The 16,994-nt window shown below is 62.6% G+C and overlaps 1 protein-coding gene across 1 annotated transcript in view; it reads left to right on the forward strand.

Moving 5' to 3' along the window:
* CCDC85C (coiled-coil domain containing 85C) overlaps window positions 1-16,994 on the forward strand; it is a 75,532-nt gene that overhangs the window by 52,486 nt on the left and 6,052 nt on the right. Inside the window, exons 2-3 of the mRNA XM_047079455.1 lie at window positions 6,857-6,906; window positions 16,361-16,468. Coding sequence (XP_046935411.1) covers window positions 6,857-6,906; window positions 16,361-16,468 — 158 coding nt within the window. The remainder of the gene's footprint in view (window positions 1-6,856; window positions 6,907-16,360; window positions 16,469-16,994) is intronic.

Here is a 16,994-nt window from a genome sequence, read left to right on the forward strand (position 1 = left end):
TGCTGGTGCCTGGCTTTGTGAGCTTGGGCAGACCCGGTCACTCTGTGAGCATCCTTCTTCTCCTCTACAGGACAGGCTTTCTGCTGCCCTCCTGGCAGGGTCCCTGGGAGGGTTTGGGTGGGCGCACTGCACTGAGGTCAGGAAACAGCTTCTCGTGTCTCCTCACCTACGTCGGGAGCCTTCAACATTCCAGAGGCTTCTGTCCAGCAGAGGCCCAGCGTTCAGGAAGTAGGTGAGCCTGGGGTTAGAACATCCCCCGGGTCCCTTAAGAAGATGGACCATTTCCAGGTGCTGCTGGAGGGGACCGGGAGTGCGATGTGTCAGACGTGAGGGCGGCAGGGCCGTGCAGCTCCAAGACCTGCTGATCTGGCCTGTGGGCGGGACAGGGTGGGGCAGAGGCCCCTCGGGGACTGAGCACTGGCCAGCGGGGGCCGGGCGCTGCAGGTAGGGTGGCCTCTGCTTCCGTCTAGAGCCCGGGGCTGCACTGAACCGGAGGAGGCCGCTCCGCCCGTGCGTGGTCTACGAATCTCGCTTCACCTCCCTGAGCCTCAGTTACCTCATCTGCACGTTGGGGGCATCTCCCAGGCCTGGCCCCCCTGGTTTTGATTTCCAAGCCCCGACCTACAGGTAGTGGTAGGCACTTGCTGTCCCTTGGGGCGGAGTCCTGGCTGGGGAGAAGGGAGAGAAGCCGAGAAGCCAAGTCCACGGGAGAGCAGATGTGCTCTCGGGAGCCGGGTCCACCCTCTGGGACAGAGGGCCGGACGCCCGGAACGACGATGTGCTGGCGTTTGATGAGGCCCTTCTGCCCCGATGGAGCCACGGGCCCCGGTGCCGGCCCATCTTAATGAAGTGGAAGGAGAAGGGAATGTCATCAACTGAGCGGCGGTGTGGAAATGTCAGCCACCCCCACGGAGGAGGCCCAAGGCGGGTGCGGCCCGGTCTCCTGCGAACGAATGGCCTGCCACCAAGCCTGCCTGTCCCCGAGACCTCGTGGGGACCCCGCTCCGCGGGAGGCGGCTGGGAGGGGGGCAGGGTTGGGAAGGGAAGCAGCTGGAGAGTCAGGCCCCATGTGTCACTGTGTGTCATTGTACACCCCCCCCGCCCCCACTCCTTCCTATGCAGAGGGGGAAGATCGTACTTTCTCCTGAGCTGTGACAGACACTGTTGGATTCTGCCCAGATCCCCGTGGCACTTACTGCTTCCGTGTCCACCGCCCACTTCACCTGCTGGTGCCTGTAGCTCTCCGGGTGGGCAACGCTGGGGCGTTAGCACCTGTCCCCCGCGAGCTGCCCCCAGCAGCGAGCCCTGGGGCAGGGGGTAACTCTGAGACCCTCCCGCGCAGATTGACACCAGCTTCATCGGCTCCTTCTGTTCCCCGCCTCACCTCCCGACTCCCGTACCTGGGCTCCCTGGGATCACCTCCCACACACCCCGCGTGTACTTGAACCCCCGCCGCACCCACACTCAGACGTAAGCTCGCGGTGTGGCTGGCCGTTGCTGTTGGATGAGATTCGGAGGGACACCTGCTCTTAGCACCTTGGATGCTCTGCTTCTGGGTCTTTCTGGGGTGTCCTGTGTGGGGTGGGGGTGCTGTGTCACACATGGTCTCAGGCTGAGTGCTTTTCATTGGAGCTCCTGCCACTGGGACCTTGTAGGGTGGAGAACTGACCACCTGGCAGGTGTTTAGACTTTTCCCGAGGGCCTGCTATGTGCCTAGGGCTGAGTTGGTGACGAGGGTTTACAGGGATGATTGGATGTGGCCTCTGGCTCCCAAATTCTTCTTCTTTTTTTTTTTTTTTAATTTTTTTTAATGTTTATTTATTTTGCGAGACCGAGTGTGAGCAGGGGAGGGGCAGAGAGAGAGGGAGAGAGAGAATCTGAAGCAGGCTGTAGGCTCCGAGCTCTCAGCACAGAGCCCGAGGCGGGGCTCGAACCCACGAACCGTGAGATCATGACCTGAGCCAAAGTGGGATGCTCAACCGACTGAGCCACCCCGGTACCCCTCAGAGTTTTACCATTCGGACTAGAGGTGAGGCTGGGGAGGGTACCTGGCCGGGAGGGGGGGATGTGATGTGTTGCCAGACCCACCCTGTGAGAAGGCAGGGGTGGACTCGTGGTCTGTACCCGTGAGGGGATCTTGCAGACCCTGTGGGCTCCATGAGACCCTCCCGTCCGTGGGCTGCATGGCCCTCCATGTTCTCCCGGGAACACAGGATCTGCAAGGAGGCCGGGGCGAGGGCCAACGCTCTAGCTCTCAGAAGCAAGAATATCGCAGGCCCCTCTCCCTTGCCGCCACCCCCCCCGGCCCCCAGATAGAAGCTGCATTGTGAATCCTCCAGAATTGGTCCGGTGAGGCCTGGGAGCAACCTGCGGAGGGTCTGAGGGGACACACCGGCCAGCCCAGCCCCAGGGGTCCCTTCAGTAGTCACCTCTCATTTTCCCCACAAACAGCCGAGCCGGGAAATGACGCATCCCTCCCTTGGGGCTCTGTTTCTCACCACTGCAAACCCTGGGATTAATTTAATTACACACTCATCTCCGAGAGGCTGGGGCTCAGAGGCGCCCAGCGGGATCACGAGTTGCCCGAGGCTGCTGGGAAGGATCATCCTCCCCTGTTCCAGAAGGTCCACCTTGCTGCCACTCTTCCTGCTGCAGGACACCTGCTCTGACCCATGGGCAACCAGATGTCTGGTTCCTGGGCCCCTGGCAGGGAGCAGAGCCTGGTCTGGGGAGCTGAGTGTGGGGATGGGCTTGAATGTGGCCGAGGCAGCCTCGAATCCTCTTAAACTCCGGGGGGGGGGGGGGGGGAAGGGGCAGACTCAGGCCTCAGGAACGGCCCCCAGACCAGAGCTGGGAACGGTGGGCAGAGGGGGCACTGATTGGCCATCCTCCTGGCCACCCTGCTGCTTCTGTGATGTCCGTGGGCGGCTCGGCAAGATGCTGGTGTGAGAATTGAATCCTTTCTCTCTCTCTCTTTTTTAATAAAAGAAAGATTTCTCCCTCTTCTGGAAGTAGATTATTTGAAAATTAACAACGAGTGGTGCGGATAGTCACTTGTCCCCGTATGTGAGCACCACCGTCGATGTCCCCACGTACCTCCCTCCTGAATTTGTTTCCTTGCATCGATATTGTTACGCACAAGACCAACTGTGTGCACCTTTTTACGTCCAGTTCTTTCCACGGGGTGGGGGGGGTGGTGGTGAAGGGTTTTCCATACTGTCGAGGAGGGACATCCTTCTTCAGCGTCGTTTGAATGACAGGGCGTGGCTCTCTGCGGTCATCGGACAAATGGTTGTTTCCATTTCTGGCCACTGTCACACACGGTCTGCATTCCTCATAATGAGAACGACCTCTTGAGGATAGATTCCATTGGACGCACCAGATGATTTAAAATGTTTTGAGACCTCCCCTGTTGTGCTCTGGGAATGAGAAAGAAAAGCCCAGCAGACCCTGGTGGTCTGAAAGATACTGTGTTCTCTGCAGCTGCGTGGGGTTTGGGGCAAACCGTAACGGTGGGTTGAGTGGGGGCAGCGCCGGGTCTGTGCCCCCGTGTGGCCTGTGTGCTGTGGCCCGTGGGCCCTGAGGTCTGCTCCTGGCAGCAGCGGGTGGGGGGGCTGGGGCGTTGTTGGGTCATTTGTGGCCTCGCCTGTGTCCCTTCTCCTGGTGCCGGCTCTGTCCCCGCTCTCTTTTCCTCGCTGCCATCCTGGGAGGCGCGGGCTGGACCCGGCCGTGGCCGAGGGATTGGCTTGCTCGGGCAGGAACAGTGGTGTGTGTCCGGCCCGCCCGCAGTCCAGAGAGGGCGCTGAGGCTCGGTCGGCACATCTGCTGACTCCTTCCCAGTCCGTGACTCCGGCTGTGGTCTGACCAAGAGGGGCAGTGCTAGGGGCACCTGGGTGGCTCCGTCGTTCACGCCGGATTCTTGCTTTCGATCTCAGGGTTCGTGAGTTCGAGCCCCGCATCGGGCTGTGCGCTGACAGCGTGGAGCCTGCTTGGGATTCTCTCCCTCTCTGTCCCGCCCCCGCTCGCTCTCGCATGTTCTCTCTCTCAAAAAAGATGAATAAACTTAAAAAAAAAAAAAAAAAAGGAAATGCTAGGAGCTCCTGGTGGACCCCTAGAAATTGGCAGAGGGAGACAGAACCACCCCCATACCAGGAAACCGGGGCGGAAATGTGCCCACTTCCCGATGGCTCGTGGAGGGCAGGGCAGGCCCCCTGGCAGGCTCCTGAGTTCAGGGCTGTGCCTGGCAGTGCTGCCCCCGGTGGGGGCCGCGGTGAGCAGGGGGGGCCGGCTCGCCGCCGTGCCCGAGAATCAGGCGGTCGCGGAGGGTCCAGGAGAGAGGCTTGACCAAGAATCACGTCTTCTTTCTGGGACGCGTGCCAGCTCCTCCTCACGGTGCTGTGCTCTCAGCTCACAGCAGCCAGACGCTTGGGGTCGTGGGCCCCGGGCGGCGGGGAGAGGGTCTGGCAGCCTGGGCCCGGGGCTCCCCTGCTCACCCGCCCGCAGCGGGGGACGCCGCTCCTCTCGGCCTCCGGATCTGCAAAGTGGGGAGGATGCCTGTTGGACCCTCGCCAGATGCTGGGGCTGCCGGGTGGCACCCCCGGGGTGGGTCTTCCCTCCCCCACCGACCCCACCCAGAGGGAGGCCACACAGGGCTCGGCTAGTTATGTGGGCCTCCTTGTCTTAAAGGGCGAGACGAGAGAGCTGGGAGATCTCTGCAGCGTGTGTCCACTGATTCCCCGGCTGGTGTCCCAGGGAACCCTCTGCCTCCCTATGCCCAGAGGGGCCCGGCACACCCTGAGGCCTTTCCCGTCAGGCCTGTTTGCGTGGGTGTGATGTGGGAAGTGTCTGTCCGTCCTGGCTGACTGAGAATAAACTGAGGCTGGGGGACGGGCACAGGGCATGCACACGGGGTCCTAACGAGGAGGCCCTTGGGGTCACCCTCCGCCCCGGGCTCCCGTCCCACCTCCGCTGCTGCCCTGAGTTGTGCCGTGAACAAACCACTTCAACTCAGAGCCTTGATTTCCTGGCCGTCAAGGAGCTCTGCAGGGCTGGGGGGTGGTGAGGTGGTGTGGGGGGCAGCCCCCCACATGGGGGCTCCCCAGTGCCATCCCTGAGGGTGAGGGCGGCAGGCCTGTGGGGGAGCAGCCCTCCTCCCTCTCCAGCAGGCCCCGCATTCCTGGGAGCTGAGTGGTGCTGACTCGGGGCGGGAGGAGCCTGTTGTGTCATTTCTCAGGGGTTAGTGGGTGGGCCCGGCCGTCCCCCCCATTCCTGCTCCCGGGCTGGGCTGATGCTCCTGGGCCCAGGCCAGGGCTGGGTGGGCGGAGCTCCCGAAGGCCCTGCCCATAGTGCCCCCCAGCAGGCAGGTCACTGGGCAGAGGGGGCACCTCTGTGTACAGACTGCCTCCCGTAGCTGGGGGTAGCCTCAGAGTGTGGCCTTGGTGGCCTTGCTGATGGATGGGCTGGAGCTCTTGAGGCCTGGGCCGAGCCCCAGCCCCAGCGGAGGGAGGTTCTGGCCTTCTGGGGAGGGGACCGCCAGCTGAGCATGAGTGGGGGGGGCGGGCATGATATCCATATCACCCAGGGGCTCATCGGGTAGCGCCGGCTGTGTGCGGGGGGCAGATGCCTCATTTTCCCTAGGTGGCCCAATGGTCCAGCTTGTCCCACAGCACAGGTGTGTTATGAGTCCCGCAGGGTCCGCCTCCCAAGGCAGTGCTATAGAGAGGTGGCTTTGGCCGAGGGTCTGGTGGCTTCTCTGGTGGCTTTTATTTATTTATCTATTTTTTATTCTTTAAGTCTTTATTATTTATTTTTGAGAGAGAGAGAGAGAGAGAGAATGAGCAGGGGAGGGGCAGAGAGTAGAGGGAGACACAGAATCTGAAGCAGGATCCAGGCTCTGAGCTGTCATCACAGAGCCCGACTCGGGGCTCGAACCCACGAACTATGAGATCACGACCTGAGCTGAAGTCGGATGCTTAACCGACTGAGCCACCCAGGCGCCCCATGGTGACTTCTGAGATAAAGGGCTGGGGAGCCCGGGTGTCCTGTTGAGGGCAGGAGGAGCAGTGAGTGACTGGCCCGGTGGACGGGGTGTAGGCTGGTGTCCGGGCCGCGTGAACCCCGGTGCGGTGCTCATGTGGACAGGAAGCACGGAGCCTGTCCCTTACCGGGTGACCTGTCTTTCCACCTGCACAGCCACACCTGCCGTGATGGTGGCGTCCCCTTGCCTGCCCTGCCCTGCCCCTCCCTGCCGTGGGTCCCGCAGTCCCCTCCTGGCCCCTGTGCTCTGGGTTGCCCTTGGCTTCCTCCTCGGCAGGCTCCCTCACCCCAGCCTGGCCCGGGGTGACTCGGTTAGCGCTTCTGTCCTCTGCTGGTGGGGCTGATTTCTAGCCTGATGGGGAGGCAGGACCAGGGCTCTGGGAGGCAGGACTGGGCAATTTATCTGCCTTTCTGATGTGATTGCAAAACATGTGAGGGTGGTGAGGGAGGGTGGCTTTCCCCCCCTGCCGCTTTCGGAAACTGGGGGTGCACGGTTGGGGAGCGTGTCCCTGACTTGGCCCAGGGCGCGGCCGCTGACTGCTCTCGTCGGCAGAGTCCTCCAGGAAAGCTGGTGGCTCGCCCACAGTACGTGTGCCTCCCGAAGTTCCTGTGTGCCAGGGAGGGTGGAGCGGAGGAGTCCTGGACGCCTCCGGGGCCTCAGTTTCCCCACCGTGCCGGGGACGGGGCTCCCTGGACCCCATACCCCGCTGTGTGCTGCCCCTTGGCTGTGAGGGTCCCATCAAGGCCTCCGATCGGGGGTGTGACTCTCACTGGAGACCGAGTCTGATGACTAAGATGCTCCCTACTTGTGTCGTTACAGATCCCTCGTCCACCTACATCAGGCAGCTGGAGACCAAGGCCCTCGCACAGGTAAGCTGACTGGGGGTGGTAGACAGCGGGGGGGCACTGCACTCGAGGGGCCGGTGCGAGCCCCCACCCCCACCCCCCACCCCACTGCTCCAGTGCCCACCCATGTCCCAGCCTACCTGGGGCTTATAGCCACCCACCTGCCCCCACTGCCGTCCGGAGTCACCCCCTGGAAATTGGGGGTCACGGACCTAACCCTTGCGCCACGGCCTTTGGGGTGTCTCCCATCACAGCCTCTCCCTGCTGTCCCCAGGAGTCTGTGAGCTCCTCGGGTCAGCCCTAGGCCTGTCCCAGAGATGGTGTGCACTGTGCAATTGCTGAAGAAGGGGCCGCTTTGCCCCTCGGATGGGCCGGAGAGGGGGCAGGCACATCCCCGCTCTCTCCCGCATGGAAACCTCCCTGCTCCTGCCGCCCTTATTCCTTTCCCGGCCGGGGTCCGCCCTCCGCCCACAGGCAGATGAGGAGGCTGTCTTATCACCGGCTCGTTCCCGGCACAGGGAGGGCAGGTTAGAGGCTGGAGGATGAGGACAACACAGCGGGGAGGCCGGGCAGGGTGACAGCCGGTGCAGGGGTGCACACGGCTCTGCTCCTGCTGAGGACGGCTGGAGCGGAGCAGGGTGGTGACTGCCAGGACGGGGGCCTTCTCTGCCGTGGGCGGGGACAGGGACGGGAGGCTGTGGTCAGCCCCGTGTGGGGTCCTGGGGGCCACCTGGCTTGGGCAGCCGCTCCAGCCTCTCTCTCCCTTGTCCCCTTCCTTGGCTTACTCTCCCCTCCCCCTCCCCTGCCATGCCCCCAGCCCGTAAGTGTTGGCCAGAATGCCCAGAGCGTTTCTCTGGGAACCAATCCCGGGGAGGGCTCAGCTGCCCGGCCCCGTTGCTAGGCGACCAGCAGGCTTGGTGCCACTGTCCCGCTCGGGAAGCCCGAGGCCCCCTCTCTGCCCGTTGGGTGGCTGCTGGGAGGCTCACGGCCCCGGCACGCAGGACAGCTCCCACCACGGCCATGCCACGCCTCACCCCCACGTGGGCCGGGTGGGCAGTCCCACAGCCTAGCAGGACTCACTTGTCCACACCGCCAGGGCCACCGCACCCATGCTGTGGTATGTCACCAGGCACTGAATTGCAGGGCTGGTTTGGTAACTCTTATATGGTTCAGGTGCTGTGTGGCAGAAGGGCTTGGCCACAAGACCTGTTGGCTTCTTTGCCTCCTCGGGTGGGGCGGGGCTCGGGTCTCACCTGGCCCGGGGGGCGGGGGGGGGGGGGTTGCTGGGGCACCTTGCATTCTGAGTGGGCCTGATGTGGGGGTTGATAAGGAGGGTATGTGGCCTGGGCTGCAGGAATTGTAGGCAGAAGTGATGCTGGGAGAATTGGGGGTTGGGGAGGGGCAGATTTAAGGCTCGGGGACCTTTGCCGTGGGCAGGTGCCCACTGGGCGGCAGAATGAAGGCCGGGACCACGATCTGGACCCGAAGCTTCGGGTCAGTGGCCTCGTGAGTCTGTCCCAGCCTGACTGTCCTTTGTTTCATTGTTCCCTTGGAGGAACACGTTGAGAGCCCAGGCCCCGAATTCGGGATGCTGTTTGCCTTGTGGTTCTGTGGTCCAACCGGGCATAGCTTGTGGTCCCTTTCCCACAAACACAGGAGTGTCCCCGACCCCGGGCCACATTGTCCCACTGGGAGAGTATACCCCGATTCCCAGTGGTGGGTCTGGCTGTGGACTTGGGGGAGATGTGCACACACTCAGGACCTGAAGTAGGGGTCCCTTCTAGTCCTTCCTCCCTGGGGGCGCCCCTGCTGTCACAAGGGAGGCCCCGGATGGCTGTGCGCACTGGCCCCGTGCCCACATGTGCAGAGTTGGAGGTTGTCAGGGGCCCCGTGTCTGGGCAGCAGGGGGACAGCAGACGCCTGAGCAGTGGTTGGCTCTGCCCGCCCCCCACTCTCCCACCCCCAAGCCTGCTCGGACCTGCTCCCAGGGGTCATACCTGGGGCCTTGGTCTGGAGGCAGCAGCAGTAGGGCTCTGTCCGTCCTCCACTGGTGCCCACGCCTGGGCCAGGCAGAGATACCCAAAGATGGGGGCTTGCAGACCCTCACTGGGATCCAGGCTCGCTGGCTGCAGGCGGTTAGACTGAGATTTAGGGACAAGAATGAGCTTTGCCTGGCTTACTGCTAGTAGAGGGACAGTTCCGGGGACTCAGCATCCAGCGTCCCAAGCATCCAGCGTCAGCCACGTGGTGCTGGGGCCTCGGCCCTCCTCCGCCAGCGCGCTGTGCGTCCTTGACCCCTTATTGTAGCAAAACGGCTGGGCCTCAACCTACGGTCAGCAACGACACCCAGGAGCCACTGGCAGAATGTCCCCAGGGTCATGGCCGGGGCTCCTGCTGCCCTCCCACCTGCTGTCACCAGAGCTTGGCCCCGAGGGTGGGTTGGTCATCTGACTGCAGAGGAGGGCACTGCTGTTCTGAGCCTTTCGGGAGAGATGGGAGACAGAGACAGTGAGACAGCCGCCCCCCCCCACCCCCCCGGCCTGCTGTCAGCTTCCTAGTGACAACTCACACCTCACTTGCTTTTGGATTCCTGGGGCAGCTCAGATGGCACCATTCGGTTTGCTCACCTGTCAAATGGGCTTCGTGTATAGTTCGTGTATAGTTGGTGACCTGCTGGGCATGGCCCTAGGGGTTCGGGGGTGACGAGGCACGGGCCTGACCACCTCCTTGTTCAGCTAGCAGGACTCATGTGCATGAGGAGGCTGCCGGAGGACGGCAGAGGCGGGGAGAGCCCCCCAGGTGGGACAAGGCCCACGATGGGAGTACTGGCCTCGTTCTAAGAGAGTCCAGGGAAGAAGGGGTTCAGGCACGGCCCCCTCCCGACAGCCTCCCTCCCCAACCACCCCCAGGGGGCTCGGTCCTTAGTCTGAGCTCTCAGCCCTGTGAGCCGCCCTCCCTTGCTGCTAGGCTGTTGCGATCCTCCCTTGGGGAGCCTGCCCCCCACCCCTGCCGGGCTGTCGGCGACTCAGGGACTGGCTGCTGGGTCCGACCGGTCACATCTGCATCTCCGGGACCTAGCTCAGCTAGACTAGGTGGATACATCTCGGGGAGCCCCTGGCCACCCACCCACCCAGAGTCCTGGGGCAAGAGGGGAGGCTGAGGCTGGCTCTTGCCGAACCAAGGACCAGCTGCTTCATGAGGTGTAGTGAGCTGGTCGTCTTTGGAGGCAGTCACGTGATGGATGCCCACACTTGGGAATCTTGGGGAGAGAGATTCCTTCCTGCCACGGGTGGGCTTCTGGCCTGGGTCTTGTGAGCTCGGGCTTGTCAGATTTTATGATTCTGGCACTTAAGCCTTGTCGTTGAGATCAAACCGCACGGGAACCGCAGGAAAGTCCGGCACCTGCCGTTTCGGCGAAAAGCAGGAGAAAGTGCTGTTCCTCTTTGAACCGTCTTAAGGGGACGTGGCTCCGGGGTCTGGGCCTCTGCGGCCTCCGCTTCCCACTGCCCCCGCCTCTCCCCTCCCCTCCCCTCATGGCCTCTATTTAACTCCAAAATAGCTTTAATTAAAAATGTGCCAGAGTGTTCACAGACTAAATTACCGTATTGCAGTTCGTATTTTCTTTCTCGTGTCGGCTTGAAAATTCCGTCAACAGAGCTGCCTCCTCTGCGATGATTCATCTCGAGCCCCCGTACACATGATTCCTTTTCCTGTGGATTCTGTGCCCGGCCGGGCTGGGGTGGGGGCGGCTGTCATCGACGCCGGGGCCTCGGCTCTTGGTTCCCTCGCTTAATCCCCCTGCTGGGCTGATAAATGTAAGGCTCCGTGTTCGCCCAGAAGCCAGCTTTACAAAAGAGCCAGTGACGTTCGGGCTGATGTCACACGGGGCGAGTGGGCAGCCATCCTGGGGATGGAGGCCGCGGTCCAGGCCCGCCTCCCTCCTCCGCACCCCTGTGCCTGCCCTTTCTCTATCCTGCCACGCCACGCAGGGTCGCCTGAACCACTCAGGTTAGAAGTGACCCCAGGATTTACACCAAGCGCAGATGGGGAAGCTGAGGCCTGGGCAGAGGAGGGCGTCCGGGCCTGAGTGACTGTATCAGTGTCCTGGGGCCGCTGTAACAAAGAGGCATAGACCCGGTAGCTTCAGCAACAGAAGTGTGCTGTCTCATGGTTCTAGGGGTCACGGGGTCAACGTATGAACCTGGGGGGACACAATCTAGCCTGCAGCAACGGCGTCATTGGCCTGATGGTATGAAGAAGTGGGTTTGGGCTCTAGAGGAATTGGAGTTCAAATGATGCCCCAGCACTCACCTGCTGTGTGGCTTTAGGCATGATGCGTTATGTCCTGATGCTTCGGGTTCCTTACCTGTGAGGCAGGGATGACGGTGATGCCCGCTGCCTGCCGGGCACTGCCTGCCCTTCTCTCTTTTTCCTGCTCTCAGGGACCTGGGATGTTCGAGGTCTGTGGTAGACTTGTGCCCACCTGGCTGGGCCTGGCCCGTCCCTGTATGAACTGCTCCTTTCTGGCCTTTGTCTGAGTTTTGAACCATACGGGCCGGGGGACAGCGGAATAGTCTGCCACCCTCTAAGCCTGTGCTGAGGCCTCAGTGCTGTGTTCTGAGTCCCCGGGGAAGACCTGTCGTCCTGAGTGGCCCGTTCCCTTGCCCAAGCTGTCCAGAGACGCTGGCCTCCAGTCTTTCTTTGGTGGTGCCTTCTGGGACAGGTCGCTGCTGGTTGACGGGCCCTGGGCTGTCCCTGCTTGAGGCATGGTGGTCACGTCCTGCTCCCTCCCTTGTGAATGGTGTGCCTTCTGGATCTCTGGAGGGCTTTAGCTACGTCTTTAGCAGAACCTCAGAACCGGTCCTTGAACCTCTCCTTCAACCAGGGAGGAAACCTTTCTAGCATCTGAGCAGATGGTCTGTCTAGCAATATGGGCAGAAGGAGGCTAGGAATACCACCTCTATGCCTGAGGCTTAATCGCTGTCCACTGTGAGCCACATGCTGGGTGACCGTCAAGGCCAAGCCCAGGACTCTAGGGCTAGAGGGCCTGGTTCAAGTCGCCAAAGTGCCGCTTACCAGCTGGGGGGCGTTGGGCCAGGGGCTTAACCTCTCTGTGCCTCAGTTTTCTCGTCTGTAAAATGGGGACACTGATGGTGGCCGCCCCAGGATTAAAGGGCGAATCCCGCAAAGCACTGAGGACTAGGGCTGGCCAGTGGAAAGAGTCGTGGGCCAGCCAGCAGCCGAGTGCCCTTCGTGACCCCGATTTACCTGCAAGCAGCAGAGACCTGGAACACTGATGGGCTGCTCAGACTCACCCAGCCGCGGTGGGATTTGGATTTTGCAAATCTCTTCCCCTCCCCAAAGCCCCCCACCCCTTCCTGGGGAGATCCCGAGGCCTGTCCCTGCCTCTCACTCACCTTATTGCCGAGGGGACCTGTAAGGGGCCGATGGTCACTGTGGCGGATGAGACCGTCTGGGTGTTCTGCCATCAGCCACACGCTCGAGTTTGAAACCTGGGATTTGGGGTCTGACATTGCATGGGGAGTAGGGACGCGGTGCCAGCAGTGGGTGAGTAATAGTAACCGTACATTCGCCACGCGTGGGGCCTCCGATGCCTGATCTGAGCACCAGTTAGGAAGAACCGTCTGGGCCCCCAGCCACGGAGCCGCCGCTCTCTTCTTAACGGCCTGCAAATGAGTTCTCTTGAAATTAAAGGGGAAACCGAGAAGACAAGTGTGGCCGGACGGTTGTACCAGCATGCCCGTGTGAGGGGCCCCGCCGGTCACCCCCCCCACCCCTCCCCTCCCAGCCGGCGGGCTGGCATCTCGGGGCGCCTCTAGGCCAGTGCAGGGGCCTGGTGTGAGCCCCGAGAGGGCTGGGAGCGGGCCGGGCACTTGGGCAGCCCTGGTAAACATGGGGCTTTCTAAAAACGTGGGGGCTCCGAGGTGCCCACCCCGGCCCAGCCGAGGCCCCGGCACCTTTGGGCTACCGAGGGACCAGGGGAGGGGGGGCCGAGGGGGGCCGTGGCTGGCATTTCCTGGGTGACACCGCTCCTCTTCCCTTGCAGCCGCCCCGCCCCTGCGGCCGCCCGAGAAGCTGGTTTCAGGTAGAACCGCCTGGCGGGACGTGTTTGCAGTGGTGTCTGTGGTGGGGGCTGTTTTGAGTGCTGTGTGCTGTCCTGTCTCCTCCGGGTCTCCCCCGGCCCTGGCACCCTCCTGGCACTTCCTGGGAGCTCAGCACCCCCAGGTGCCCCGCTTCTGCCTCTAGATTCTTCCTGGGGTCTGCCCTTCCCGAGCCGGCATTGGAGTCCAGCTTTGCCGAACGGCAGCAGAGAGCCACGGGGCAGCGGCCTCCGCGGTGCCCCACGCAGGCCGTGCTCACTGAGCTGCCACCGCATCCACCCAGCTGGCCTTTGTAGTCCGAGTGCTCTCCGGACGCCCCTTTGTCGGCGTTCACCCTTGGGGCCCCACCTCCCGGTCCTGGCTTCGCACGGTAGACGCTGCGTCCCTGCCGGGTGCACGCAGTAGGTGCTGCAGCAGACGGTCCCTCGGGGACCGGAGTCCTTTGGGAGCAGGTGGGAGGGGTGACAGCTGCTCTGAGCGAGCCCATCCACAGCTGCTGCCCAGGGAGGGGCACGTGGGCGGGGTCCTCCCTTTGCTTCCTGCTGTGGCCCTTTTCTGCTCCAGGAGGAGCCCTCTGACGGTGCTCCCCGGAGCCCCCCGGCGGGCAATGGCTGGGGAGCTCGCTGCATGCCCGCGGGGGCCCAGAGGGGCTGGGGCAGCCCGAGTTCACGCCAGCTCCGAGCCAGGCAGCGACGCAGGGACTGAGGCCCGTGTCCTTAACAGCGGACTCGGCAGGGGGGGTGGAGGGAGGGAGGGGGGCAGGGGCGTGGCCTCCCGGGTGTCCCCCGTGGCTGGAAGGGGCAAACCTGTTTGCGCTCCATGTGTCCTTTAAGGATGTGGGAGCCCCGCCCACTCTGTGTGGCAGATCCTTTCTCCCTGGGTCCTGAGGGACCTTCGTTTGGGATCCTATCCCATAGGAGGGCAGGCATCCTGTCCCCGCTTCCTGAACCACCCTGAGCAGGCCCAGCCAACCCACAAGGCCATTTCAGCTCCGCATCCCCTCGGCGATGAAAACCTAAGGATTTCATTCTTGGGCACCAACAGGCACATCCCAGGATTTTTCATTTGGATTGAAGTGCCGTTATGGTCCCTCATTTTGATGTGTCATTAGTCCCGTTGCCCCTAACGAGAGATCGTGTGTCTTTCCCCCGCCAGCTTGGTGGGTCGCTAATAAAGTTCTGTGGATGCACAAATATTTATAGATGATCACTGAAGGCAGGGGTGGGGATTGCATGTGCTAATTAAAAACACTGCCTCCCACCCCCTTGTACATACATGTCCTCCCGAGGAAATGATCCGGGGGGAGGGAGGGGGCTCCATAAACCAGTGTTCTCAGTACCAACACGGGAGTTCCTTCTGAACCCATTTGGTCTAGCACCAGAGGAGGTGTGGACGAGGGGGAGACGAGGCCCGGATGAGGTTCTAGACGGTCCTTTGGGGAAGGACAGGCAGCGTCCAGCCGTCCTGGTCCCAGGGACTGCTGGGAGAGAGCGGTGGCTCACATCGCTGGCCGTGTGGCCAAATAAATGTCAGTGTGTGAGCTGCGCTGAGTCTTACACCTGGGCTCTTTCAGCAGCCTGGCCAGGCGGGCGGGGCGTGCTCCTGCAGAATGGTGGCAGGGGGCCTGGTGAGAGCCTGGTGGCACTGGGTGTGGTGTTCGGCGTGACTGGGGTTAGAACGTACTGTCCATTGGAGACGAGTTGGTAACTGTCACCTGGCCAGGAAAATAATTGGTTGGGAGTTTTGCCTTTGAGTGAAGGTGGACCCCCCTGCCCAGGGTGGGAGAGCCCGAGAGGCGCAGGTGCCCTGATGAGGGGGGGGGTCCCCCTGCTGGGGGGGCGAGGGGGTGCTGGGCAAAGGGGCAGGGTCTTTGTCATTTTGGTGTCAGGTGGCAGAGGGGACCCCTCGCTGGGCCACCCACCTCTGGTTCAGCCCAGGGTTGGCCATAATCAGGGGACGTGGCAGTCACATTTTAAGGGTTCTGGTGACACCCTGCTACACTTCAGGGGCCACCATGGGAGGGTGGGCCGCCACTTCTCTCCCCTCTGTGCCTCTTGGTAACCTTTGTTTACACTGAGGTCTTCCTGGAGGCCATGGGAATAGTTGTCTCTGGTCCTGGCCAAGGTGCCCGGGGTGGGTGATGGTAATCTGGTGGGTGACTGCTCAGATCTGCTTTCTGATGTTTGCTCTGGCGGCCTCCGCGGGGCATCTGCCTTAATTGGGTTTTTATTCTAGTCCCACAGACGCTTACAGGGCACTGCTGTGTGCCCCTGAGCTGGCCCCCTGAGACCTGGGGGGTCTGACCTGGGGGACCTGATGGGGATGGGAGGGCGGAGCGTGGAGCTGGTGAGGCTGGAGACCCATGAGAATTGCGGTCTGTGTCCAGCAACTGGCAGGAGGGAAGCAGGCTGCATGTGGGTCCCTCCCGAACCAGCAGAGGGGGGCTGGTGAGCAGGAGGAGGGACCCCCAGATGTGGTTGCTATGCCATCTGGCTCACCTGCCCCTGCTCTGGCCTCCTCCCCTCCAGGATCTGTTTGGGTAACTCGGCACCCTGTTGATTTACGGGACATTCTCTGTTTTATCTGCCCAACAGCGTGCCCTCAGTTCCTTTGAAGTAGAAACAGGTGTCTGGGCCAGAAACGCCAGCCCAGGCTCTTAGTGATGGAGGGGCTTGTGCTCAGCTGGACCAGAGGGCCTGTGTTGGATTGAGCGGGACCCCCGGATCCCCTCCCTCTGCGGATCACAGCCCCCAGCCTCTGGGGGGCATTTGCTTGGCCTTGAGGAAAATCACCTAAGGCCAAATATGTGTTCATTCACTCACTCACTCACTCACTCCTCCACCTCTCCCTCCCTCCTTCCTGAGCATGCACCGATTCCTGTGGATACAGAGGGGTGAGACGCAGGAACTACATTTGGGAGCTCCTGTCCTATAGCAGAGGCTGAGGGCGAGCACTGAGCGGAGCAGAGTGACGGGCTCACGTGTGGGAGGTGGGAGGGCCTTCCGGTGGATGCGGGCCCCAGGGGTCGGAGACAGTGTTCCCCAGGCTGGGCTGGACAAGTGCAGGAGGCTGGAGCAGAGGAAGGAGGGCCGGGGGTGGGGGTGCCACGCACTCATTTCCTCATTTATTCTGTTCAAGCCGCATTGATACAGCATGACCTGGGGAGCGACATGGAGCCCCCTGCCTCGTGGCCCCAACACGTGAGCAGGGAGGCGGGTGACAAGGGCTCCCGCTGATGGCAGTGAGGCAGGGAGAGGGGAGGGAGGGTGCAGACCACTGTGTGGGGGCGGGAGGGCCAAGTCTTCACGGGGCACAGTCCTTGGGCCCCTCTAACCTGTCCCCCTCCCCCCCCGCAGCAGGCAGGCTCTGGAGAGTTCCGGACTCTGCGGAAGGGCTTCTCCCCATACCACTCGGAATCCCAGCTGGCGAGCCTGCCGCCTTCCTACCAGGACTCCCTGCAGAACGTAAGTGCCCCTTCCCTGGAGTCGCACTTTTCACGTGTGGACCCGGTGCCTCCAGAATCCACGTTCCAGTGCAGGGGTGAGGCTCTGCCTGTCTGCCGACCTGCCCGGGCCGGCGGACGGTCCGTGACCACACCTGGGACCGGGACCCTCGTCTCCGGCCTGAGCAGCATTCAGGTCAGGCGAGGGCGATGGGTCGGAGCTGGGGCTCTGCCTGAGTGGCCCTCCATCCCCTTCCTTCCCCCCGCCCTCTGCCAGCCGGGGATCTGGGCTCGTGGCCCTCGGAGGCTTGTGCGGGCCCCGCGAGGCGGTTAGAGATGGCGGCCAAGCCCGAGCAATGTTGGGGCAGCGAGGGGCCGCGTCTGGAGGCCCCGCGAGCGGCTGCCCAGGCCCCGGGTGCAGGGCACCTGTCACTTCTCGGCTCCGGCGGGTGGGGAAGGGTGCCTGGCCGGGGCTTGGGCCGGGGCGGCAGTGCATGCGATGCGTACTCGCTACCCGGGCTTTGTGACCGAGCGTCGGGGAGGAGCTC

Source organism: Lynx rufus, unplaced genomic scaffold (assembly GCF_022079265.1).
Source record: "Lynx rufus isolate CCGP_SWC_20201006 ecotype Redwood Valley unplaced genomic scaffold, mLynRuf1.p SCAF_17, whole genome shotgun sequence".
Classification (NCBI taxonomy): Eukaryota; Metazoa; Chordata; class Mammalia; order Carnivora; family Felidae; genus Lynx; species Lynx rufus.